The 27,314-nt window shown below is 46.8% G+C and overlaps 1 protein-coding gene across 1 annotated transcript in view; it reads left to right on the plus strand.

Moving 5' to 3' along the window:
* Positions 1-27,314, plus strand: part of LOC109909471 (calsyntenin-2-like) — a 420,037-nt gene that overhangs the window by 317,289 nt on the left and 75,434 nt on the right. Inside the window, exons 7-8 of the mRNA XM_031795495.1 lie at positions 1,023-1,280; positions 1,550-1,671. Of these exons, the coding sequence (XP_031651355.1) occupies positions 1,023-1,280; positions 1,550-1,671 (380 nt within the window). The remainder of the gene's footprint in view (positions 1-1,022; positions 1,281-1,549; positions 1,672-27,314) is intronic.

Consider the following 27,314-nt stretch of genomic DNA (forward strand, 5'->3'; position numbering starts at 1 on the left):
CTAATCACTGCAAGTCATGAACAGCAGTCGGGGAGAAACAGACTTTAAAGACAGGCAGGGGAAAAAAACATGAATTAATACTCTAATGTCCTGTTATTCGCATAAAATGAACAGATGCATGTTTCAATTGTCTGTCTGGATGGAGAGATATAGCAGAGCGATGGATCATATTGTATCAATGTGGTTTATTTGGAGCCTTGCTGTGTTTTGGAGGTACCACCATCACTGTGTCATAGCTGTTATAAACCATTTATTAATGTGCTATGCCTGTGTAACAAGGCATTACTTAAGACCTTCACTATTATAATGGGAGGGCACAAAAGTCAATAGAGCTGTATCTTAGTGGGGACATGTTAGTGCTGCAGAGGAGCACTGTGACAAGGCGAGAATTATGTTTATCAAGAAGACATTAACAAAACAAGAATCTTTCAGGAAAAAAAGATGTTGAGAATGATGGAGTGAGCTTAGAAAACACATACAGAGAGAGAGAGAGAGAGAGGAAGGGGAGAATGAGAGAGGGGGAGAAAGGGAAAGAGGATAAATTGATTTAACAGGAGTTTTGACTGATCGGTTTTTATTTTCCTGTGAAAGGATCAAAAAACAGTCTCTCCTTTGTAATAGCTTGTCTGATTGGCTGTGTGGGGAATTATGACTCGATATAAACACAGAACATGAAATTAATTCCAGCCATCCCTTCTTTCTTTGCCTTACTATGGTGTTCTGTAGGTTTCTTAGTGTCCACGGTGATAGATAAAGCAGTATGTACTGTAGGCATGGCATGGCCATTTCTTATGATGTCTTTCATCCACTCCTACCTCTGAAAGTCTGTTTCATTTGTCACAAATCAATACTCACATCCACTATCAATCTCTGAACATTGATTTATACATTAAGCCTGGGCGTTTGGCTTGTTCATAAGTGATCATAGCCAAGGTCAGTCTGAACCTTCTGTATATCTGTGTTGATTTCTATTTCTTTGCTGTTGGGCTTCCCTATCTGTTCCCATGGCAACAATTACCCAGGGGCCTCGTCGGGCAGCACAGATCTTCTCCCCGCCCCCAGCGCCTCCACCAATTGGACGGCGTCCCTGGTGACGGACAGTGAGCGGGACAGCGACCTCATCTTCCGGTTTGACGGGCGGCAAGCGGCGAGGATTCCGGACCAGGTGGTACCACAGAACCTGACTGATCAGTTCACCGTCGCAACGTGGATGAAGCATGGACCCAATCCTGGACTGAGGGCGGAGAAAGAGACCCTGCTCTGCAACTCTGATAAGACAGGTTAGACGAGGGGAAGGAAGTTGGGAGGGAAGAGAGAGGTGTGGCTGGGAGAGAAGTAGACTGGGAAGGGCTGTGTGGAGAGGGGCGGAAACATTGAATGGATGTGTTCTAATGGTGGTAGGTGTGACCTATCAATAAGGGGTGTGGTCTACTGACATGAATGGGTTTATCTTCACTTAAGAGAAGGTGTCTTAAGTCAAAGATTGTGGTAATTTTAGGGAAGCTGTGTTACCTTGATGTGCTCTTCTCTTTCCTCATCCCCTCTCCAGAGATGAACAGACACCACTACTCCCTTTACGTCCATAACTGTCGTCTGGTCTTCCTGCTCCGGAGAGACTTCATCCAGGTGGACACCTTCAGACCTGCAGAGTTCCACTGGAAACTGGATCAGGTAGGCTACACAGTAGGCTGTGTCCATCCGTGATATTCATTTGTAATGGAATGTACCACTAAAGAGGGACAACTTGTCCTTACGAGTGTGCTGTCTATGAAACATGATGTGATGCTCAAATGGCCTGAACTGACCACAACACCTAAAGTCCATCATCCCAGAACCTCTCTAAAAGCCTCGATGCACAGAGCAGTTGAGACCGTTTTAGACCTAGACATATGAAGACCATCTATATATTGAAAAGATTTCCTTCACCAGTGTGTGTGTATGTGTGTGTGTGTGTGTGTGTGTGCGCGTGCGTGAGTGCGTTTCCTCTGAGGATGAACAGGAGATGGCGGTGAGGATATGTTTGTCTGGAGATACACTGGCTCTTGGCCAAGCCTAGCGGGCTGACGTGTGTGTGTGTGTGTGTCCATGTACAGTGTGTGGGTGTGTGACAGCAGCAGCTCCCTCTCGCCTGAAGAGGTGAGTCTGTCTCAAGGTCTGCCAGGTCACCCTAACTGTCAGTCTCCAGACCCTGAACGCAGCTCTCTGTTTGCACAAAAGAGACGTGCAGCTGAGGCGGGGTCGGTGAGAGGCAGAGTGCGGGGCCTGCTGGGTAATTTGAGGACAGATCACTGGCTGTGATTGGAGGAAGGAAAGGGGGTCAGAGCATCACCTTGTGACTGGGGTTGACCTCTTGTGAGTCACTGTCTGAAGAAGTTCTGTAACATTCCGGAACAGAACACAGTTAGACAAGACATGGCAGCCTGTCTCTCCACATCTCTCTCAAATGGAGTCATCTAGTTACTCTTCCTGTGTCTATTTCTTGCTCCTTTGTGCCCAGTTCTGTCTAAATTAGCCAGCTTGGTTAGAACTGGGGCAAGGGTTGGGGCCAATTCCATTTTAATTCCAGTCAATTCTAAAAATAAACAAAACTTCAATTGGACATTTTTGTAACTGAAAACAATTAAAGAGAATTGGAATGTCCATGTAAGTCTTGAATTGAAATGGAATTGACCCCAAAACTGACTGTGGCAAGAGTTTTTAAAGGCAAGATTACACATTCTGGGATTGGAGGGTAGATAAACCATACTTTCCCAACTGAATTAAATGTTATTAGGCTTAAAACTAATCAAACTTCTTGCAGGCTTCTTGCTGTCAATTTGCCCCCCCCCCCCCCCCCACACTACCTGTTAACACTACCCGTTAACACAACCTGTTAACACTACCTGATAACACTACCCGTTAACACAACCTGTTAACACTACCTGATAACACTACCCGTTAACACTACCTGATAACACTACCCGTTAACACAACCTGTTAACACTACCTGATAACACTACCCGTTAACACTACCTGATAACACTACCCGTTAACACTACCCGTTAACACTACCCGATAACACTACCCGTTAACACTACCTGTTAACACTACCTGATAACACTACCCGTTAACACTACCAGATAACACTACCAGATAACACTACCTGATAACACTACCTGATAACACTACTTGTTAACACTGCCTGTCAACGCTACCTGTTAACGCTACCTGTAAAGGCTACCTGTTAAAGCTACCTGTTAAGGCTGCCTGTTAAAGCTAACTGTTAACGCTACCTGTTAAGGCTACCTGTTAACACCTCCTGTTAACACTACCCGATAACACTACCTGTTAGCACTACCTGTTAACACTAACTGATAACACTACCCGATAACACTACCCGATAACAGTACCTGTTTAGACTACCTGTAAACGCTACCTGTAAATGCTACCTGTTCAGGCTACCTGTTAAAGCTAACTGTTTACGCTACCTGTTAAGGCTACCTGTTAACACCTCCTGTTTAACACTACCTGATAACACTACCTGTTAACAGTACCTGTTAACACTACCCGTTAACACAACCCGTTAATCCTACCCGATAACACTACCCGTTTAACACTACCTGTTAAGGCTACCTGTTAACGCTACCTGATAACACTACCTGTTAAGGCTACCTGTTAACGCTACCCGTTAACACTACCCGTTAACACTACCCGATCATACTACCCGTTAACACGACCTGTTAACACTACCTGTTAACACTACCTGTTTACACTACCTGATAACACTACCCGTTAATACTACCCGTTAACAATACCTGTTAACACCTCCCGATAACACTACCTGTTAACACTACCCGATAACACTACCCGATAACAGTACCCGATAACACTACCTGTTAGCACTACCTGTTAACACTACCCGATAACACTACCTTTTAATACCACCCGATAACACTACCTGTTAACACTACCCGTTAACACTACCCGTTAACACTACCTGTTAACGCTACATGTTAAGGCTACATGTTAAGGCTACCTGTTAACACTACCTGTTAAGGCTACCTGTTAAGGCTACCTGTTAACACTACATGATAACACTACTTGTTAACACTACCTGTCAACGCTACCTGTTAACGCTACCTGTTAAGGCTACCTGTTAACACTACATGATAACACTACCTGATAACACTACTTGTTAACACTGCCTGTCAACGCTACCTGTTAACGCTACCTGTTAACGCTACCTGTAAAGGCTACCTGTTAAAGCTACCTGTTAAGGCTGCCTGTTAAAGCTAACTGTTAACGCTACCTGTTAAGGCTACATGATAACACTACTTGTTAACACTACCTGTCAACGCTACCTGTTAACGCTACCTGTTAAGGCTACCTGTTAACACTACATGATAACACTACCTGATAACACTACTTGTTAACACTGCCTGTCAACGCTACCTGTTAACGCTACCTGTTAACGCTACCTGTAAAGGCTACCTGTTAAAGCTACCTGTTAAGGCTGCCTGTTAAAGCTAACTGTTAACGCTACCTGTTAAGGCTACCTGTTAACACCTCCTGTTAACACTACCCGATAACACTACCTGTTAGCACTACCTGTTAACACTAACTGATAACACTACCCGATAACACTACCCGATAACAGTACCTGTTAAGACTACCTGTAAACGCTACCTGTAAATGCTACCTGTTCAGGCTACCTGTTAAAGCTAACTGTTTACGCTACCTGTTAAGGCTACCTGTTAACACCTCCTGTTTAACACTACCTGATAACACTACCTGTTAACAGTACCTGTTAACACTACCCGTTAACACAACCCGTTAATCCTACCCGATAACACTACCCGTTTAACACTACCTGTTAAGGCTACCTGTTAACGCTACCTGATAACACTACCTGTTAAGGCTACCTGTTAACGCTACCCGTTAACACTACCCGTTAACACTACCCGATCATACTACCCGTTAACACGACCTGTTAACACTACCTGTTAACACTACCTGTTAACACTACCTGTTTACACTACCTGATAACACTACCCGTTAATACTACCCGTTAACAATACCTGTTAACACCTCCCGATAACACTACCTGTTAACACTACCCGATAACACTACCCGATAACAGTACCCGATAACACTACCTGTTAGCACTACCTGTTAACACTACCCGATAACACTACCTTTTAACACCACCCGATAACACTACCTGTTAACACTACCCGTTAACATTAACCGATAACACTACCTTTTAACACCACCCGATAACACTACCTGTTAACACTACCCGTTAACATTACCCGATAACACAACCCGTTAGCACTACCCGTTAACATTACCCGATAACACTACCTTTTAACACCACCCGATAACACTACCTGTTAACACTACCCGATAACACTACCTGTTAGCACTACCTGTTAACACTAACTGATAACACTAGCTGTTAACACTACCTGTGAACACTATCTGTTAACACTACCCGATAACACTACCTGTTAGCACTACCTGTTAACTGATAACACTATCCGATAACACTACCCGATAACACTACCTGTGAACACTACCTGTTAACACTACCCGATAACACTACCTGTTAACACTACTTGTTAACACTACCCGATAACACTACCCGATAACACTACCCGATAACACTACCCGTTAACACTACCTGTTACCACTACCTGTTACCACTACCTGTTACCACTACCTGTTAATACTACCTGTTAACACTACCTGCTAACACTACGTGATAACACTACCTGTTAAGGCTACCTGTTAACACTACCTGTTAACACTACCTGATAACACTACCTGACAACACTACCTGTTAACGCTACCTGTTAACACTACCTGTTAAAACTTCCTTGTTAGCACTACCTGATAACACTACCTGTTAACGCAACCTGTTAACGCAACCTGTTAACGCTACCTGTTAACGCTACCTGTTAACGCTACCTGTTAACACTACCTGTTAAAACTACCTGTTAACACTACCTGATAACACTACCTGTTAACACAACCTGTTAACACTACCTGATAACACTACCTGATAACACTACCTGTTAACACTACCTGATAACAGTTGTGCTGTCATGAAGAAGCAGAGTGTCAGTGAGAGTGACATTGTAATTAACACAACAGCATATTAACAGAGCTTCTATGTCTCGAAACATCATCAGGCCCGCAGGCCTCAAGGATGGAGAGAGTGAGAGAGGGGAGAAAGAGATGGGATAGAGAGACCATGGGGGGGAGTGTTTGAGACAGAAATATAAGTATTTTTGTGAGTTCCATTTCTCTCTCACCGATTTTCTGTCTAGCCAATCTTTCTTAAATGTGATGTTGATTCAGTAAAATGAATGTCTTCGGGGCACCATTTAGATGTGGACGATCTGTGGTTCCTGATTTGCTGATGTGGGGTGTTTTTTATTTAGTTTTTTTAATCACCGTCAAATCATCCTTGTAAATGACAGCAAGCTTCAGGCCTATAGACAATTCCCTCCTCTAGTTTTCATTCTCCCTGTGTCTGGGTGACGTTGGGGGACATTTCCCTTATGTAAACACACAAAACACTGTATTGCCGGACAATGTCTAGAGGGAGGTGTTTTTACTTTAATTTAATGTCGACTGCACCAACTGGCCACACAGAACACACATACACACACACACAGAACACACATACACACACACAGAACACACACACACACACACACACACACACACACACAGAACACACACACACACACACACACACACAGAAGAAATACACAGAACACATACACACACACACACAGAAGAAATACACAGAACACACACACACAGACACAGACACACACAGAACACACCCACACACATACAGAACACAGACAAACACACACACACACTCCGTCATGTGTGTTTTAGTCTTTGAAGGGCCTCTTCTACACTCCCTCTCCTCTCTCCCTCTCCTCTCTCTGTCCTCCTAAGCCCCTGTTCTGACAGAGGATCTGAGAGCTCTCTCTCCCTACCCCACCCACTCCTCTCCATCTCTCTCGTCCCCCCCTCCACTCCTCTCCATCTCTCCCTGCCCCACCCACTCCTCTCCATCTCTCTCTGTCCCCCCTCCACTCCTCTCCATCTCTCTCTGTCCCCCCTCCACTCCTCTCCATCTCTCTCTGTCCCCCCTCCACTCCTCTCCATCTCTCTCTGTCCCCCCTCCACTCCTCTCCATCTCTCTGTCCCCCCACCTCTCCATCTCTCTCTCTATTCCCCCTCCTCTCCTCTCCATCTCTCTCCATCTCTCTGTCCCCCCACCTCTCCATCTCTCTCTGTCCCCCCACCTCTCCATCTCTCTCTGTCCCCCCACCTCTCCATCTCTCTCTGTCCCCCCTCCTCTCCATCTCTCTCTGTCCCCCCTCCTCTCCATCACTCTCTGTCCCCCCTCCTCTCCATCTCTCTCTGCCCCCTCCACTCCTCTCCATCTCTCTCTGTCCCCCCCTCCACTCTTCTCCATCTCTCTCTGTCCCCCCCTCCACTCCTCTCCATCTCTCTCTGTCCCCCCTCCACTCCTCTCCATCTCTCTCTGTCCCCCCCTCCACTCCTCTCCATCTCTCTCTGTCCCCCCTCCACTCCTCTCCATCTCTCTGTCCCCCCACCTCCATCTCTCTCTGTTCCCCCTCCTCTCCTCTCCATCTCTCTCCATCTCTCTGTCCCCCCACCTCTCCATCTCTCTCTGTCCCCCCACCTCTCCATCTCTCTCTGTCCCCCCTCCTCTCCATCTCTCTCCATCTCTCTCTGTCCCCCCCTCCACTCCTCTCCATCTCTCTCTGTCCCCTCCTCCACTCCTCTCCATCTCTCTGTCCCCCCTCCACTCCTCTCCATCTCTCTCTGTCCCCCCTCCATTCCTCTCCATCTCTCTCTGTCCCCCCTCCACTCCTCTCCATCTCTCTCTGTCCCCCCTCCACTCCTCTCCATCTCTCTCTGTCCCCCCTCCACTCCTCTCCATCTCTCTGTCCCCCCACCTCTCCATCTCTCTCTGTTCCCCCTCCTCTCCTCTCCATCTCTCTCCATCTCTCTGTCCCCCCACCTCTCCATCTCTCTCTGTCCCCCCACCTCTCCATCTCTCTCTGTCCCCCCTCCTCTCCATCTCTCTCTGTCCCCCCTCCTCTCCATCTCTCTCTGTCCCCCCTCCTCTCCATCTCTCTCTGCCCCCCTCCACTCCTCTCCATCTCTCTCTGTCCCCCCCTCCACTCCTCTCCATCTCTCTCTGTCCCCCCCTCCACTCCTCTCCATCTCTCTGTCCCCCCTCCACTCCTCTCCATCTCTCTCTGTCCCCCCTCCATTCCTCTCCATCTCTCTCTGTCCCCCCTCCACTCCTCTCCATCTCTCTCTGTCCCCCCTCCACTCCTCTCCATCTCTCTCTGTCCCCCCTCCACTCCTCTCCATCTCTCTCTGTCCCCCCTCCTCTCCATCTCTCTCTGTCCCCCCTCCTCTCCATCTCTCTCTGCCCCCTTCCACTCCTCTCCATCTCTCTGTCTCCCCTCCACTCCTCCATCTCTCTCTGTCCCCCCTCCACTCCTCTCCATCTCTCTCTGTCCCCCCTCCTCTCCATCTCTCTCTGTCCCCCCTCCTCTCCATCTCTCTCTGTCCCCCCTCCTCTCCATCTCTCTCTGCCCCCCTCTCCTCTCCATCTCTCTCTGCCCCCCTCCTCTCCATCTCTCTCTGCCCCCCCTCTCCATCTCTCTCTGCCCCCCTCCCACTCCTCTCCATCTCTCTCTGTCCCCCCTCCTCTCCATCTCTCTCTGTCCCCCCTCCTCTCCATCTCTCTCTGTCCCCCCTCCTCTCCATCTCTCTCTGTCCCCCCTCCTCTCCATCTCTCTCTGTCCCCCCCTCCACTCCTCTCCATCTCTCTCTGTCCCCCCTCCACTCCTCTCCATCTCTCTCTGTCCCCCCTCCATCTCTCTCTGTCCCCTCTCCTCTCCATCTCTCTCTGTCCCCCCTCCTCTCCACATCTCTCTGTCCCCCCTCCACTCCTCTCCATCTCTCTCTGTCCCCCCTCCACTCCTCTCCATCTCTCTCTGTCCCCCCTCCTCTCCATCTCTTTCTGTCCCCCCTCCTCTCCATCTCTCTCTGTCCCCCCCTCCACTCCTCTCCATCTCTCTCTGTCCCCCCTCCACTCCTCTCCATCTCTCTCTGTCCCCCCTCCACTCCTCTCCATCTCTCTCTGTCCCCCCTCCACTCCTCTCCATCTCTCTCTGTCCCCCCTCCACTCCTCTCCATCTCTCTCTGTCCCCCCTCCACTCCTCTCCATCTCTCTCTGTCCCCCCTCCTCTCCATCTCTCTCTCTGTCCCCCCTCCTCTCCATCTCTCTCTCTGTCCCCCCTCCACTCCTCTCCATCTCTCTCTGTCCCCCCTCCACTCCTCTCCATCTCTCTCTGTCCCCCCTCCACTCCTCTCCATCTCTCTCTGTCCCCCCTCCACTCCTCTCCATCTCTCTCTGTCCCCCCTCCTCTCCATCTCTCTCTGTCCCCCCTCCACTCCTCTCGATCTCTCTCTGTCCCCCCCACTCCTCTCCGTCTCTCCCTGCCCCGCCCACTTCTCTCCATCTCTCCCTGCCCCGCCCACTTCTCTCCATCTCTCTCTGTCCCCCCACTCCTCTCAATCTCTCTCTGTCCCCCCACTCCTCTCCATCTCTCTCTGTCCATTCCTCCTTGCGCTGCTCCTGCCTGTCACCACTCTGCTTGGTCCTGTTGTGGTGGTGTGGTTCTGTAACGGCTTTCTTCCTGGGAAAGAGAGGAGGACCGAAATGCAGCGTGGTTAGAGTTCATGGTTCTTTAATAAGAGAAACTAAACATGAACACAATACAAAACATAAAACGTGGCAAAACCAAAACAGTCCTATCTGATGCAGAAAACACAAAGACAGGAAACAACCACCCACAAATCCCAACACAAAACAGGCTACCTAAATATGGTTCCAAATCAGAGACAATGACTAACACCTGCCTCTGATTGAGAACCATATCAGGCCAAACATAGAAATAGACAAACTAGACACACAACATAGAATGCCCACCCAGCTCACATCCTGACCAACACTAAAACAAGGAAAACACACAAGAACTATGGTCAGAACGTGGCACGTGGTAGGCAAACATCGTCTTTTTACCAAAACAAAATAACAAAGACAAAAAAAAACGAAAGCACACAGTTCTGTAAGGCTAAGAAACTAAACAGAAAACAAGATCCCACAAACTCGGGTGGAAAACAGGCTGCCTAAGTATGATACCCAATTAGAGACAACGATAGACAGCTGCCTCTGATTGGGAACCACACTCGGTCATAAACAAAGAAATAGAAAATATAGAATTTCCCACCCGAGTCACACCCTGACCTAACCAAACATGGAGAATAATAAGGATCTCTAAGGACAGGGCGTGACAACAGTTCTGAAGTAAAAATACTTGGAAGTACTATTCAATACATTTTTTGGTGTATCTGTACTTTACTATTTATATTTTCTTACTCCATACATTTTCCTTGGCACCCAAAAGTACTCGTAACATTTTGAATGCGTTGTAGGACAGGAGAATGGTCCAATTCAAGCACATACCAACAGAACATCCTGGTCATCCCTACTGCCTCATACCCACCACATCTACTGACCCCTATCCCAGAATACTGTTCTTTCGTGTTTTCCATATTGCTAATTTAGCTGCCCTGACACAAAATGTAGCAAAATAACTGCATCCCTTCGACTAAACCTGTACTTTAGCCCAAATATAAACTGTTGGGAAGAGAATACTTCTCCCAGAGCTGAGAACCAGCTAGTGATCAGGTCAATCATTCTGACCAACCTGGGACACTGTAAGAACAGATGTGCCAGAGTTTCAGACTCAGCACAGAATGGACACCCCTCCCCAACAGTAGGATCCAGATGTACCAGATGCATGTTGGTGGCTATGGCTCCATGTATTATCCTCCATTGAAGGGCAGCTGTCCTCTTATCAATAGGCAGTTTGTGTAAAGACTGCCAACAGCCTTTTGGGGAGACACCTGGACGGTTTTACCCCTTCCAGGGAAGACGCACGGGACACTTTTGCACAGATTTTGTACATGGCCTTCTTTCCCACTGCCTTGAACTCCCCCAGCTCCGGGGTATCGAAGAAAAACAGCCTCCCTACGTCCTCCTCTAATTCCCCCACCGCAGCACTAACATTCAGCACAGGGAACACATAATCCAGACCCTCTGTCCACCAATCAGAATTGGAAGTATCAGTCACATACTGACAATGAATTACTGGCAAGTTATTACAGACCTCAGCTACGACCTTCCTCAGTAGGCGAGATGATCAGATCCCCGCTCTTTCTCCCTGCTCCTCCAACAATCTGCTCCTGCTCCACATCAGATGACCCAGCTTAGTACACCCCACGCCTAACAGGCATGAACGTAGCCTGGCTGAATCCAGAACACGGGACTGGATGGCAGTGTTGTAAAAAAGAGTCTCTTCAAAAAGCCACATCCCTAGTGGCGTGCCGGCCTGACGGGACTTGACAAAAACTCTCCAAGCCTGCATAAAAGACTCATAAAATGGAGTCAAGCTAGACAAATACCCCCCTCCAGCTTTAAGAGGAAAAGGTGCTTGTCTAAACCCAAACAGCTCACTCTCCTCATCAATGTACAGGCTGTGTGGACCCAGCTAGAACTGTCACAGTACAACAGTCTCTGGGCTGCTTGAAGCCAGAAAGCCATGATCCTTGAAGAAATGTCCAACAAACCTTGTCCACCAGACCTTGTCCACCAGGCCTTGCCCACCCTCGTGCAGTGGCAGGTACAGGGCTGCAGCTTTAATCCAGTGTTGTCCAGACCAAAATAAATTGACAAGGGTCCACTGAAGCTCTTGCATTAGACACCCCAGTGGCTGTAAAATCATTAGTCTGTGCTACAGGGTAGAGGCAGCTAGATTATTGGTTACCAGCACCCTTCCTCTATAAGACAGCTGGGGTAACACCCATTTCCACCTTGACAGTCTGGCACACACTTTCTCCACTACACCCTCCCAGTTCCTTTTCTGAAAGACATCGGAGCCTAGAAAACCCCCCAAAGTCTTCATCCCTTCTCTGCCCCAGTGAATCCCCCCTGGTTGCCGTGGAGCGGACCCCGTCTTTTTATATCCAAAAAACGACATTTGTTTGTAGCGTTATGTTCAGAAATCCACAGGAAAGAGCGGTCACGACAACGCAGACGGAAATTCCAAATAGTCTTCATAATGTCCACAGAAACATGTCAAACGTTTTTTATAATCATTCCTCAGGTAGTTTTTAAAATATATATTCGATAATATATCAACCCAGTGTGTAGGTTTTTCAATAATAGCTGGAGGAACAATGGCGGCTTTGCTCTGTAGCGCAAAAACTCACTCTGAGAGACCCCACCTATCCACTTACGCAATGTGATCTTTCACACTCATTTAAAAAAATAAAAGCCTGAAACTATGACTAAAGACTGTTGACACCTTAGGGAAGCCAGAGAAAAAGGAATCTGGTTCATATCCCTTTAAATGAAGGACAGGCAAGCATAGGAACAGAAGGGAAAGGTTTCAAAATAAGACGCACTTCCTGATTGGATGTTCCTCAGGGTTTCGCCTGCAATATCAGTTCTGTTATACTCACAGACAATATTTTGACAGTTTTGGAAACTTTAGCTTCAAGAGGTTAACCTCACCTCCTGTAATAAATAATCTGAAAACAGATGATCATCTGCAAACACAGACAGTGCAATCGTGGGACTCTTCATAACCCCTGGCACGGAGAAATCAGTAAGCCTTGCTCTTAAAAAACAAAGCATTGGTTCAATTGCAAGACAATATAACAGCCTGGAATTTGGGCATCACTGCCTGATACCCCTTTGGACGGGGATGGGGAAACTCTAACCACCCCCCACCTTCACCTTACATGAGGCCCCAGCATACAGTAAAATCATCCAAGACAAAAAACATCCCCAAACCCAAAGGCCTTCATTGTTACGAACAAGTACCGGTGGTCCATATGGTCATAGGCCTTCTCCTGATCCAAATAAATTAAACCAACATTCACATCAGACAGTTTACAAATGGCTAGAACATTATTAGAAACATCAACAATAGTGTGGTCAGGTACACAGTAAGACTGGTCCTTGTGGACTAACAGCCCCAGATATTCCTCAACCTGTTTGAGAGACATTTAGATACAATTTTATATTCTGCACACAGCAATGCAACAGGTCAGCTATTTTTTAGAAGAGCCAAATCCCCCTTTTTTGGCAACAATGAAAGCACAGCACGTTGACAGGATACAGGAAGAGAACCCTCATGAAAAGATTCACACACCATTTCATAAACCTCCCCCAATACCCCCAAAACTGCTTATAGAACTCAGATGGTAAACCATCGATGCCAGGTGCTCGGTCTGATGAGAGCAGCATAACTGCTGAAGACAGCTCCTGGAGAGTAATGTCAGAGTCCAAATCAACTCTCTGCTCGAGGCCCCATTGAGGAGGTCCATGTAACAGCTGTTCAGTACACTGAGAATCACAAACCTCCGCCGTATAGAGGTCAGAGTAGAAGTCCACGGCATGTTGGTGCATTTCACTGTCATCCGTGGTCACCTTCCCATCAGGTGACGAAGGCAGACCATCAGTTTGCATTGTAATGTCGACTGCCCTAGGTTATATAAAAAAAAGTGCTAGGAGCATCCATATCCTTGGGGTAGCAAAGCGAGACCTAATCAAGGCACCCTTCACTCGTTCATGTAGAAACGACCCCAGTTCATGTCTCTGTAAGTTCATGACTAGTCCGGGGTCATTCTGACTGAGCAACATCAATTCAATAGATTTGATGTCCTGTTCAAGGGCCCTGATAGTCTCTTTAACTTCAATATGAGACAGAGCAGTATACTGTTGACAAAACACTTGTATTTGGGCCTTCCCAACCTCCCACCATTGTCTGATGGACTCAAAATTCCATTTAGTAACCCTCCAGTTTTTACAAAACAACATTTTTCACAAAACATGACATCAAGTAACAATTTAACATTAAAGTACCAATAAGGTGATGAGCTTCGTGGACAGGACAAGTGAATATCAACAGGCACATTATGGTGATCAGAGAAACCCACAGGAGTGATGTCACACCTTCCAACCCTACTACAGTAGTGATCAGATACATACAACCTGTCTAACCTTCCAACCCTACTACAGTAGTGTTCAGATACATACAACCTGTCTAACCTTCCAACCCTACTACAGTAGTGATCAGATACATACAACCTGTCTAACCTTCCAACCCTACTACAGTAGTGTTCAGATACATACAACCTGTCTAACCTTCCAACCCTACTACAGTAGTGTTCAGATACATACAACCTGTCTAACCTTCCAACCCCTCTACAGTAGTGATCAGATACATACAACCTGTCTAACCTTCAAACCCTACTACAGTAGTGATCAGATACATACAACCTGTCTAACCTTCCAACCCCTCTACAGTAGTGATCAGATACATACAACCTGTCTAACCTTCCAACCCTACTACAGTAGTGTTCAGATACATACAACCTGTCTAACCTTCCAACCCTACTACAGTAGTGTTCAGATACATACAACCTGTCTAACCTTCCAACCCTACTACAGTAGTGTTCAGATACATACAACCTGTCTAACCTTCCAACCCTACTACAGTAGAGATCAGATACATACAACCTGTCTAACCTTCCAACCCCTCTACAGTAGTGATCAGATACATACAACCTGTCTAACCTTGCTGCACTGACACCACCTTCATTAACTTTTAACCATGTGTACCGCCTAACTTTTGCATCCCTTACTCTCCACATATCAGAAAGCTCAAACTCAGTTAATAGATCAGATAGGCAAATAGTAAAATCCACAGTACAGTTCCAGTCCCCCCCTAAAACCATACACACCTCTTGGTCACACAGTTCCAGTAACCCCCTAAAACCATACACACCTCTTGGTCACACTGTCTTACGGTTTCCTTTATTTGATCAAATACAGCAATACGCTCTGTACCCTCATTAGGAGCATAAACATTTTTAAAAGCAAGGTAACATCCGCCTTGACCATTAAAACCCGACCCTTGACAATCTCTGTTGTAAACTCAGCAAAAAAAGAAATGTCCTCTCACTGTCAACTGAGGTTATTTTCAGCAAACTTAACATGTGTAAATATTTGTATGAACTTAACAAGATTCAACAACTGAGACATAAACTGAACAAGTTCCACAGACATGTGAATACCAGAAATGGAATAATGTGTCCCTGAACAAAGGGGGGGTTAAAATCAAAAGTAACAGTCAGTATCTGGTGTGGCCAGCAGTTGCATTAAGTTCTACAGTGCATCTCCTCCTCATGGACTGCACCAGATTTGCCTGTTCTTGCTGTGAGATGTTACACCACTCTTCCACCAAGGCACCTACAAGTTCCCGGATATTTCTGGGGGGAATGGCCCTATTCCTCACCCTCCGATCCAGCAGGTCCCAGACGTGCTCAATAGGATTGAGATCCAGGTTCTTTGCTGGAACACTGACATTCCTGTCTTGCAGGAAATCACACACAGAATGAGCAGTATGGCTGGTGGCATTGTCATGCTGGAGGGTCATGTCAGGATGAGCCTGCAGGAAGGTTACCACATGAGGGAGGAGGATGTCTTCCCTGTAAAGCACAGTGCTGAGATTGCCTTCAATGACAAAACGCTCAGTCCGATGATGCTGTGACAAATCGCCTCGGACTATGACGGACCCTCCACCTCCAAATCGATCCCGCTTCAGAGTACAGTAACACTCATTCCTTTGAAGAAAAACGCGAATCCGACCATTACCCCTGGTGAGACAAAACCGCGACTCGTCAGTGAAGAGCACTTTTTGCCAGTCCTGTCTTGTCCAGCGACAGTGGGTTCATGCCCATAGGCGACTTTGTTGCCGGTGATGTCTGGTGAGGACCTGCCTTACAACAGGCCTACAAGCCCTCAGTCCAGCCTCTCTCAGTCTACTGCGGACAGTCTGAACACTGATGGAGGGATTGTGCGTTCCTGGTATAACTCAGGCAGTTGTTTTTGCCATCCTGTACCTGTCCCACAGGTGTGATGTTCGGATGTACCGATCCTGTGCAGGTGTTGTTACACGTGGTCTGCCACTGTGAGGACGATCAGCTGTCCGTCCTGTCTCCCTGTAGCGCTGTCTTAGGCATCTCACAGTACAGGCGTTGCAATTTATTGACCTGGCCACATCTGCAGTCCTCATGTCTCCCTGCAGCATGCCTAAGGCACGTTCACGCAGATGAGCAGTCAGTAGAAAGGCCTCTTTAGTGTCCTAAGTTTTCATAACTGTGACCGTAATTGCCTACCGTCTGTAAGCTGTTAGTGTCTTAACGACCGTTCCACAGGTGCATGTTCAATAATTGTTTATGGTTCATTGAACAAGCATGGGAAACGGTGTTTAAATCCTTTACAATGAAGATCTGTGATGTTATTTGGATTTGTAAAAAATAGTCTTTGAAAGATATGGTCCTGAGAAAGGGACATTTCTTTTTTTGCTGCGTTTAGATACCACACTCACCCCTAAGTCTGAGGAAAACAACATTGCCACGCCAGCACTAAAATTAGTACCATCTCCTGTAGAAAAACTGTATCAAGCCTTTTCTGTTTTATTACTTCTAATACCCAAACTCTCGTATTCCTGTCCCTTCCCCCATTAATATTGAAATAGCCTACCCTTAGTACCTCCATATAGAAAAGAGAAAGGAAAAGCAGAAGAAACCACAGAGAAACCAGACAAAGAGAAAAGAACACCCTATGAGGCATGATCATCATCATTTTAAAATGTTCTCTGAACCTGACCATGTTTCCCCACTACCTTTTATTCAAGCGAAAACCCTTCATCTCACTCAACTGGTCTAACCCCAGTGGTCTAACCCCAGTGGTCTAACCCCAGCGGTCTAACCCCAGCGGTCTAACCCCAGTGGTCTAACCCCAGCGGTCTAATCCCAGCGGTCTAATCCCAGTGGTCTAACCCCAGTGGTCTAACCCCAGTGGTCTAACCCCAGTGGTCTAATCCCAGTGGTCTAACCCCAGCGGTCTAACCCCAGCGGTCTAACCCCAGTGGTCTAACCCCAGTGGTCTAACCCCAGTGGTCTAACCCCAACGGTCTAACCCCAGTGGTCTAACCCCAACGGTCTAACCCCAGAGGTCTAACCCCAACGGTCTAACCCCAACGGTCTAACCCCAGCGGTCTAACCCCACTGTCTTCTGTAACATCACAGCGGACCTCACAAACTTATCAACATTTAAAAAATCTGCCTATATGACAGATTTCCCAAAAGTCTGATCCAGGAACCCATTTACCTCCTCTAGATCATAAATTGAGTCCTTACAAGCTGCTATTATATCAAGAGAGATATCCATATCCTTCTCCTGATCCTCCTTAACTGAGGCCACAGACCCCTCTCTGCTACATCCCTCTCAACACTCCCCACTTGCACCCCATCACTCGTACCAGGCATCTCCTCCACTACCTGGGAGATTAGCCCCACCTGAACCCCCTCCTGTACCCCATTTCTCATTAATCAAATCAAATCAAATGTATTTATATAGCCCTTCGTACATCAGCTGATATCTCAAAGTGCTGTACAGAAACCCAGCCTAAAACCCCAAACAGCAAGCAATGCAGGTGTAGAAGCACGGTGGCTAGGAAAAACTCCCTAGAAAGGCCAAAACCTAGGAAGAAACCTAGAGAGGAACCAGGCTATGTGGGGTGGCCAGTCCTCTTCTGGCTGTGCCGGGTGGAGATTATAACAGAACATGGCCAAGATGTTCAAATGTTCATAAATGACCAGCATGGTCGAATAATAATAAGGCAGAACAGTTGAAACTGGAGCAGCAGCACGGCCGGGTGGACTGGGGACAGCAAGGAGTCATCATGTCAGGTAGTCCTGGGGCATGGTCCTAGGGCTCAGGTCCTCCGAGAGAGAGAAAGAAAGAGAGAAGGAGAGAATTAGAGAACGCACACTTAGATTCACATAGGACACCGAATAGGACAGGAGAAGTACTCCATATATAACAAACTGACCCTAGCCCCCCGACACATAAACTACTGCAGCATAAATACTGGAGGCTGAGACAGGAGGGGTCAGGAGACACTGTGGCCCCATCCGAAGACACCGCCGGACAGGGCCAAACAGGAAGGATATAACCCCACCCACTTTGCCAAAGCACAGCCCCCACACCACTAGAGGGATATCTTCAACCACCAACTTACCATCCTGAGACAAGGCTGAGTATAGCCCACAAAGATCTCCGCCATGGCACAACCCAAGGGGGGGGCACCAACCCAGACAGGATGACCACATTACATCATTACATTTGTTTTATTTAACCTTTATTTAACTAGGCAAATCAGTTAAGAACAAATTATTATTTACAATGACGGCAAACCAGAATGACGCTGGGCCAATTGTGCACCGGCCTATGGGACTCCCAATCACAGTCGGATGTGATGTGATGTGATTCAACCAGGTGACACCTCTTGCACTGGGATGCAGTGTCTATGACCACTGCGCCACTCGGGAGCATCTCCTCCACTACCTGGGAGACTAGCCCCACCTGAAACCCCTCCTGTACCCAATTACTTGTACCAGGCATCTCCTCCGCTACCTGGTAGACAAGCTCTGCATTATCCCCCTCCTGTACCCCATCACTCGTACTGGGCATCTCCCCCCCAGTCTGAGAAAATGGCTCTCCAGATACGTCCTTACCGCCTACAACAATATTATTCTGCTGCTTAACATTCCCCTCTGGTACAAGTTGCAACTCCGTGCCCTCAACACGGACAACCTGTTCCTCAGCAACAGGTACTTGTAGCTGCTCTACCACTGTCGGCCCACCTCTCCCTACATCAGTGGGCCCAGGCGTTACGAGTACCACCTGCACCCTTCCCTCCGCCTTCTCCCTTTTCGGGCAAGCATGTCGCTTATGGCCAACATCCCCACACTCAAAATACTGTTGACTACCCGTACTAGCATAAGCCATACACAGTCTCTTGTCATACTTGACTTTAAACTCCAAAGTCTGCTCCGGTGAGTCCAAAAACATAAATATCTGTCGCCAAAACCACATAACCTGTTTCAAAGCCGGGTGTTTGCAACCCACTGGAGAGAGTGCACGCATTTATTGGGTTGAGGTGGAGGCATGTGTCAATGTCTCTGACAATGTCTGTAGAGTATCTGTTAAACATCTGAACAACAACAATTGTACACCACAAGACACCCACCTCCAACTAATAATTAGACAGACGGATATATCTAAGAATCTATATATGGTCGCTTATATTGGGTGTAATGTTGAGTGTAATTCCAATCCACTTCATTTCCTGTGTGACTGCTGTGTTCCATCCCTCTGTCTGTCTCTACTCTCCTATCTATCTCAACAGCCTATCATTATCTCTGGGACATTATTTATCGCTCATACAGGCCTCCTCCTCCGCTTCCTCCACATAATCACATTCTGTCCCTAACACACACATTTATATAGAGGAGATGAAATCAGCATTTATTATACACATCATTCTCTACCTCTTACACTGGCTCAGTCTTTCTCCTCTATCTGTCTATTGCTTCCTTTTCTGGATGTAATCGCTCTCTTTTATGAGTAGCAGAAGTGCCTCTTAGTTGTGTGGAATGGTGTTGATGTGGTTACTAAATGACAGGGAGGTGGAGATATGTGTTCTATTAGCACTGCACATTGTGGAGAGAGAAAGAGACAGGAAGATAGAGGAAGAGAGAGACGAAGAAAGACGAAGAGAGAGGAAGAGAGAGGAAGAGAGAAGGAGAGAGACAGAGAGAGACAGAGAGAGGAGGAAGAGAGAGGAAGAGAGAGGAAGAGAGAGGAAGAGAGAGGAAGAGAGAGGAAGAGAGAGGAAGAGAGACGAAGAGAGACGAAGAGAGAGAAAGAGAGACGAAGAGTGAGGAAGGGAGAAGAAGGGAGATGTCGTGTCTTTGGCTATGCCGGATTACGTGATATGACATGCTATTCTACAAAATAATTTCTCCGTAATGAATATTACCTGATTGAGCTAATCATGTAAATGTAATTAACTAGAGAGTCGGGCACCACAAAATAATATTCATAGAGCTGTTATCTTCCAAATAAACTCTTAAAGACCTAGTAATATTTTACATCAATAGCAGTCAATATTAATCCCCATCTTAATTCAGTCTCATCTGAAAGTAGTACATTTCTTGGTTATCTGCACGAACCCTGGCTAACAAGTTGAATCAGCAATACAAAATTGGGTTTAATTATTTATTTACTAAATACCTAACTAATCACACAGAATTACACAAACACATAATTAAATCATAACTTGATTACAAATTACGTCATAAAGGAAAACGTGCCTTGCGGGTGGAACAGATATGACAGCTTGTTACACAAAAGAAAAGGGGCTGGGTTTGAGTGAAGGAGCAGGAAGACTGAGGAACAAAGGCCAAAGCTGTGCTATCATAAATACAGTATCTTATGCATTCTAAATTACCGGCCATTTGGAAAAGGAAAATGCTATAAATATTTACTCTGAGCTGCGCTTCGGTAGGTTGGTGGTAGATGGAAGGTCATGTTGCCCAACCGAGTCCTTTGAAGAATGTCTCTGGTTGTCAATTATTACATTGTAGTAACGTCGTTGTGTGATAGACGGGATACTCTGCTTGTTCCTTCCTAACCCTCGTTTGCATCTGCTGTTGCTAACTCAACGGCTAGGAGGTATCACTTCTGTAGTGAATAAGAGTTCAAAGTTCATACCATTCGCAATCAAAGCTCACGCTGATGTTGGCTTTGTTCTGTAGTTATTATCTGAACCATTCTGACATCGGACCGTCATCCTCACGTCCTCGGAACAGGAGGTTATATTGTCGTCAAGGGCTTATATAGGAAGGGAGAGGAGGGCGTGTTTGAATTTTTTTATAGCCCATGTCCCTTCACAGGGGCCGGCCACTGATTAAGCAGAGCCCTATCTTATGAAAACCCAAATCTCACATTTTAGAATCACATTTCATCCCATCACAAATATTTTCATATTCAAACATTTAAATTGAACAACAATTCCATGTGAATCCGATAACTCTGATGGGTAGAATTTCCACTGTAGAGTTTGTCATCTAATTATTGATGAGAATGTCTCAGATGACAACCGAACTGACATCATATTCATTAAGTACCACCGCATATGTTCCATTGGTCAGATTACCAGAATATAGTTAATTTCCCCCCACCTTCTGATGTTCCCAGATTCTCTATGTTAACCAAGGGTTTTGCAAATGTAACCTCAGTAGGGTAGAGAGAGGAAGAAGGGGGGAAGAGGTATTTATGACTGTCATAAACCTACTCCCCAGATGTGTTCTTCGTGGTTACTGTAGATCTATGTTGTCTGGGTTAGATGTTTCCTTTGTGGTGTGGATCTATGTTGTCTGGGTTAGATGTGTTCTATGTGGTGTGGATCTATGTTGTCTGGGTTAGATGTGTTCTATGTGGTTATTGTGGATCTATGTTGTCTGGGTTAGATGTGTTCTTCGTGGTTACTGTGGATCTATGTTGTCTGGGATGTACAGACTGAGACAGTCAGTTATTTCAGAATGGGCTTCAGAGTCTGGAATATAGATCTATGGGATTAACCTGACTGCATAGCAGAAGGGAAAGAGGGGATAGAGAGAAGGGATGGGATGGAGGTGTTAATCTAGCTTTGCGGTGGTGTGGTGAATTTGGCATGGGGGCTGAGAGAGATATTCAAGGTTGAGGTAATGAACGTAAGGGATTGGGGTTTGAGGGTGGGGGTGTTTGACAGATGTAGCATGTCTGCAATTTGTTTTTCTGGGTTTTTCATGTCTGCGATTTGTTTGTCTACCACTCCTCTATCTGGAGTAGTAGTGCAGGTTCTCTCTCTCTCTCTCTCTCTCTCTCTCTCTCTCTCTCTCTCTCTCTCTCTCTCTCTCTCTCTCTCTCTCTCTCTCTCTCTCTCTCTCTCTCTCTCTCTCTCTCTCTCTCTCCTCTTTGTTGAGCACGGGAGGGTATAAACAAACCAATCTGTTCCAGCAGACACACAGTGACCTGGACCGTCTGCTATCTAGTGCCAGAACCACTGGACTGACAGAGCGAAGAGAACACATTCCCTCCGCCAAACCAGGAGTACCCCCCCCTTAATAGCCGCACCAAGCTTTAGGCCTGTCTGGCCTGGTTCCAAACCAATCGCTGCCACACTCATCTACTAGTCAAGGGCTGTGTCCCAGTAGACTATGAAAAAAAACCTTCATTTTTTTGTGTCCTTTCCTTCATGCTCGCTGATCTGGAAAGTAGTGCCGGGTCAAAGTATTGAGGTGGAACACCATATGGTCCTTTCACATGTCAGTGGTCATGGAGAGGAGATGAGTGGCAAAGAGAGGAGAGGAGAGGAGATGAGTGGCAAAGAGAGGAGAGGAGATGAGTGGCAAAGAGAGGAGAGGAGAGGAGATGAGTGGCAAAGAGAGGAGAGGAGATGCGTGGCAAAGAGAGGAGAGGAGATGCGTGGCAAAGAGAGGAGAGGAGATGAGTGGCAAAGAGAGGAGAGGAGATGAGTGGCGAGGAGATGAGTGGCAAAGAGAGGAGAGGAGATGAGTGGCAAAGAGAGGAGAGGAGATGAGTGGCAAAGAGAGGAGAGGAGAGGAGAGGAGAGGAGAGGAGAGGAGAGGAGAGGAGAGGAGAGGAGAGGAGAGGAGAGGAGAGGAGAGGAGAGGAGAGGAGAGGAGAGGAGAGGCGAGGAGAGGAGAGGAGAGGAGATGCGTGGCAAAGAGAGGAGAGGAGATGAGTGGCAAAAAGAGGAGAGGAAATGAGTGGAAAAGAGAGGAGAGGAGATGAGTGGCAAAGAGAGGAGAAGAGAGGAAGGCAGCCTGATTGTGATTTGTTTACATGGGTTCATCCATCAGAATAACAAAAAAATGAAGGAACATAAAGGCAAAGTTCCCAAGAGCAGGTGAAACTATTCTTTTAATTTCTGTTTTACCCTCTTTTCTTATTTTGGCTAATTGTATTTCTATTTTTTCTCATTTTTTCTACATTTCTCTCTCTGCATGCTCTCAGTTTCTAGAATAATTATTTTCATTGGACTTGTAATGAGACCACACAATGCACTCAAAATATATTTTACTGAGAAACAGTGGTGTGAAGTACTTGAGTAAAAATACTTGAAAGTACTAATTCAGTCATTTTTGGGAGGTAACTGTACTTTACTGTTCATTGACATTTTATTTCACTAGATCCATAAGTGCTCATTACATTTTGAATGCTTTGCAATTCAGGGACATTTTCTAATTCACACGTTTATCACGAGAACATCCCTGGTCATCCCATCCCTACTGCGCAAGATATGGCGGGCTCACTAAACAAATGTTTTGTTTGTAAATTATGTCTTAGTCTTGGGAGTGTGCCCTGGTCTGTTGGGACTCATAGTAGAGACCAAGACCAGCATTTGGTGTCTCATAGTAGAGACCAAGACCAGACTGTGGTTCATCATAGTAGAGACGAAGACCGGACTGTTGGGTCTCATAGCAGAGACCAAGACCAGACTGTGGTGTCTCATAGTAGAGACCAAGACCAGACTGTGGTTCATCATAGTAGAGACCAAGCCCAGACTGTGGTGTCTCATAGTAGAGACCAAGACCAAACTGTGGTGTCTCATAGTAGAGACCAAGACCAGACTGTGGTGTCTCATAGTAGAGACCAAGACCAGACTGTGGTTCATCATAGTAGAGACAAAGACCAGACTGTGGTGTCTCATAGTAGAGACCAAGACCAGGCTGTGGTGTCTCATAGTAGAGAACAAGACCAGACTGTGGTGTCTCATAGTAGAGACCACACCCAGACTGTGGTGTCTCATAGTAGAGACCAAGACCAGACTGTGGTGTCTCATAGTAGAGACCAAGACCAGACTGTGGTTCATCATAGTAGAGACCAAGACCAGACTGTGGTTCATCATAGTAGAGACCAAGACCAGACTGTGGTGTCTCATAGTAGAGACCAAGACCAGACTGCGGTGTCTCATAGTAGAGACCAAGACCATATTGTGGTTCATCATTGTAGAGACCAAGACCAGACTGTGGTGTCTCATAGTAGAGACCAAGACCAGACTGTGGTTCATCATAGTAGAGACCAAGACCAGACTGTGGTGTCTCATAGTAGAGACCAAGACTAGACTGTGGTTCATCATAGTAGAGACCAAGACCAGACTGTGGTTCATCATAGAAGAGACCAAGACCAGACTGTGGTGTCTCATAGTAGAGACCAAGACCATACTGTCGTTCATCGTTGTAGAGACCAAGACCAAACTGGGGTGTCTCATAGTAGAGACCAAGACCAGACTGTGGTGTCTCATAGTAGAGACCAAGACCAGACTGTGGTTCATCATTGTAGAGACCAAGACCAGACTGTGGTTCATCATAGTAGAGACCAAGACCAGACTGTGGTTCATCATAGTAGAGACCAAGACCAGACAGTGGTGTCTCATAGTAGAGACGAAGACTAGACTGTGGTTCATCATAGTAGAGACCAAGACCATACTGTGGTGTCTCATAGTAGAGACCAAGACCAGACTGTGGTTCATCATAGTAGAGACCAAGACCAGACTGTGGTTCCTCATAGTAGAGACCAAGACCAGACTGTGGTGTCTCATAGTAGAGACCAAGACCAGACTGTGGTGTCTCATAGTAGAGACCAAGACCAGACTGTGGTGTCTCATAGTAGAGACCAAGACCAGACTGTTGGGTTTAGAGCAGCAGAGGTTTTATCTTATCGAAGGCAGCTAATTCACTATTCCAATCTGTTTGTAGGTTGGACCTTTAGCACATTCATACCTTTTTATTACTTACCCTCTCCTTCATATACTGTATTTCCTAGATGGCATTGTCATTTCCCTTGCACCCTATCACCTTCCATTCAAGTTCTAAACGACCATGTCTCTCTCTCCCTGCATGTCTCTCTGAGTGTGTTCCAGACCAGTGTGATCACTGGAGAGGGAGTCAGGGAGGCTGGGAGAGATTCTGTTGCCTCCTACTCTGCTGGTGTGGTGGTTAGTATTCCCAGAGAGCCATCGGGCCACTCTAACAGCACAACTGAATTAGCAGGCGCTGGAGAGTTCATTGTGCTGTTGACTTTCTGTCCCCTGTGGGAGCACACTGTAATTGCTACTCTAATTAGTATATTTCTGCCATGCAGCCAGTAATTCATAGTCACCTTCAAGCAAATTCAGCCAGGCAGGCAGGGAGACAGACTGAAAGGCAGGCAGGCAGGGAGACAGACAGGGAGGCAGGCAGGGAGACAGACTGACAGCCAGGCAGGCAGGCAGGCAGGGAGACAGACAGGGAGGCAGGCAGGGAGACAGACTGACAGCCAGGCAGGGAGACAGACAGGGAGGCAGGCAGGCAGGGAGGGAGGGGGGCAGGGAGGGAGACAGGCTGACAGCCAGGCAGGCAGGGAGAAAGACTGACAGCCAGGCAGGCAGGCAGGGAGACAGACAGGGAGGCAGGCAGGCAGGCAGGCAGGCAGGCAGGCAGGCAGGGAGGGAGGGAGGGAGGGAGGGAGGGAGGGAGGGAGGGAGGGAGGGAGGGAGGGAGGGAGGGAGGGAGGGAGGGAGGGAGGGAGGGAGACTGACAGCCAGGCAGGCAGGCAGGGAGACAGACAGGGAGACAGGCAGGGAGGCAGACAGGGAGGCAAGCTGACAGGGAGGCAGACAGGGAGGCAAGCTGACAGGGAGGCAGACAGGGAGGCAAGCTGACAGGAAGGCAGGTGGGAAGCACACTGTCTGTCCGTCCATATAGTCACAGTCACAGACATCACTTTGCTGTCTCTTTACTGTCGATCAGGAACACAGTTTCCCTCTCTCACTGATTTACTCGCTCGCCCTCTCTCGTTCGTTTTCTCTCTCTGTCTCTCTTCTCTGTGCTCTTTCTCTCTCATAAACATATATTCCCAAACACTCATACACTGTATCACAGTTTGCATTCTCATTTTTATTAACACTCACAATTCTGTTTTGTGTCTTGCTCCAATCACAGCTCCACTGAAGATAACCAATAATAAGGGTGGGATGCACCAACATGGATGAACACTTAAACTGGGTTAAATAATGGTTTATCTATTCCTCTTGTGCACCACATTTTAAACCTAGTTTTAAATTAATCCTAGTTAATCCTCTAATCTAAATTAAATGTTCACTTTATACCTAGATTAATTTTAAGCCTGTTGCTCAATAAACATTTGAGCAAACCCATGGTGGATGGGGCCCTTTCTGGACTCCACAAGTCAACTGTCTGCAGGATTGTAGTCAGAGTTTCCAGTGCTATTGCCAATCTGAAGAACCAGTACATAAACGTCAGGTCTACAGAGGAAGCAGCAGCTGGATTTGAAAGAATAGCTAGATTCCAGTCCTACAGAGGAAGCAGCAGCTGGATTTTACAGGATAGCTAGATTCCAGTCCTACAGAGGAAGCAGCAGCTGGATTTTACAGGAGAGCTAGATTCCAGTCCTACAGAGGAAGCAGCAGCTGGATTTTACAGGATAGCTATATTCCAGTCCTACAGAGGAAGCAGCAGCTGGATTTTACAGGATAGCTAGATTCCAGTCCTACAGAGGAAACAGCAGCTGGATTTTACAGGATAGCTAGATTCCAGTCCTACAGAGGAAGCAGCAGCTGGATTTTACAGGATAGCTAGATTCCAGTCCTACAGAGGAAGCAGCAGCTGAATTTTACAGGATAGCTAGATTCCAGTCCTACAGAGGAAGCAGCAGCTGGATTTTACAGGATAGCTAGATTCCAGTCCTACAGAGGAAGCAGCAGCTGGATTTTACAGGATAGCTAGATTCCAGTCCTACAGAGGAAGCAGCAGCTGGATTTTACAGGATAGCTAGATTCCAGTCCTACAGAGGAAGCAGCAGCTGGATTTTACAGGATAGCTAGATTCCAGTCCTACAGAGGAAAAGAGCAGCTGGATTTTACAGGATAGCTAGATTCCAGTCCTACAGAGGAAGCAGCAGCTGGATTTTACAGGATAGCTAGATTCCAGTCCTACAGAGGAAGCAGCAGCTGGATTTTACAGGATAGCTAGATTCCAGTCCTACAGAGGAAACAGCAGCTGGATTTTACAGGATAGCTAGATTCCAGTCCTACAGAGGAAGCAGCAGCTGGATTTTACAGGATAGCTAGATTCCAGTCCTACAGAGGAAGCAGCAGCTGGATTTTACAGGATAGCTAGATTCCAGTCCTACAGAGGAAGCAGCA

The sequence above is a fragment of the Oncorhynchus kisutch genome, linkage group LG18 (genome assembly GCF_002021735.2).
Source record: "Oncorhynchus kisutch isolate 150728-3 linkage group LG18, Okis_V2, whole genome shotgun sequence".
Lineage (NCBI taxonomy): Eukaryota > Metazoa > Chordata > Actinopteri > Salmoniformes > Salmonidae > Oncorhynchus > Oncorhynchus kisutch.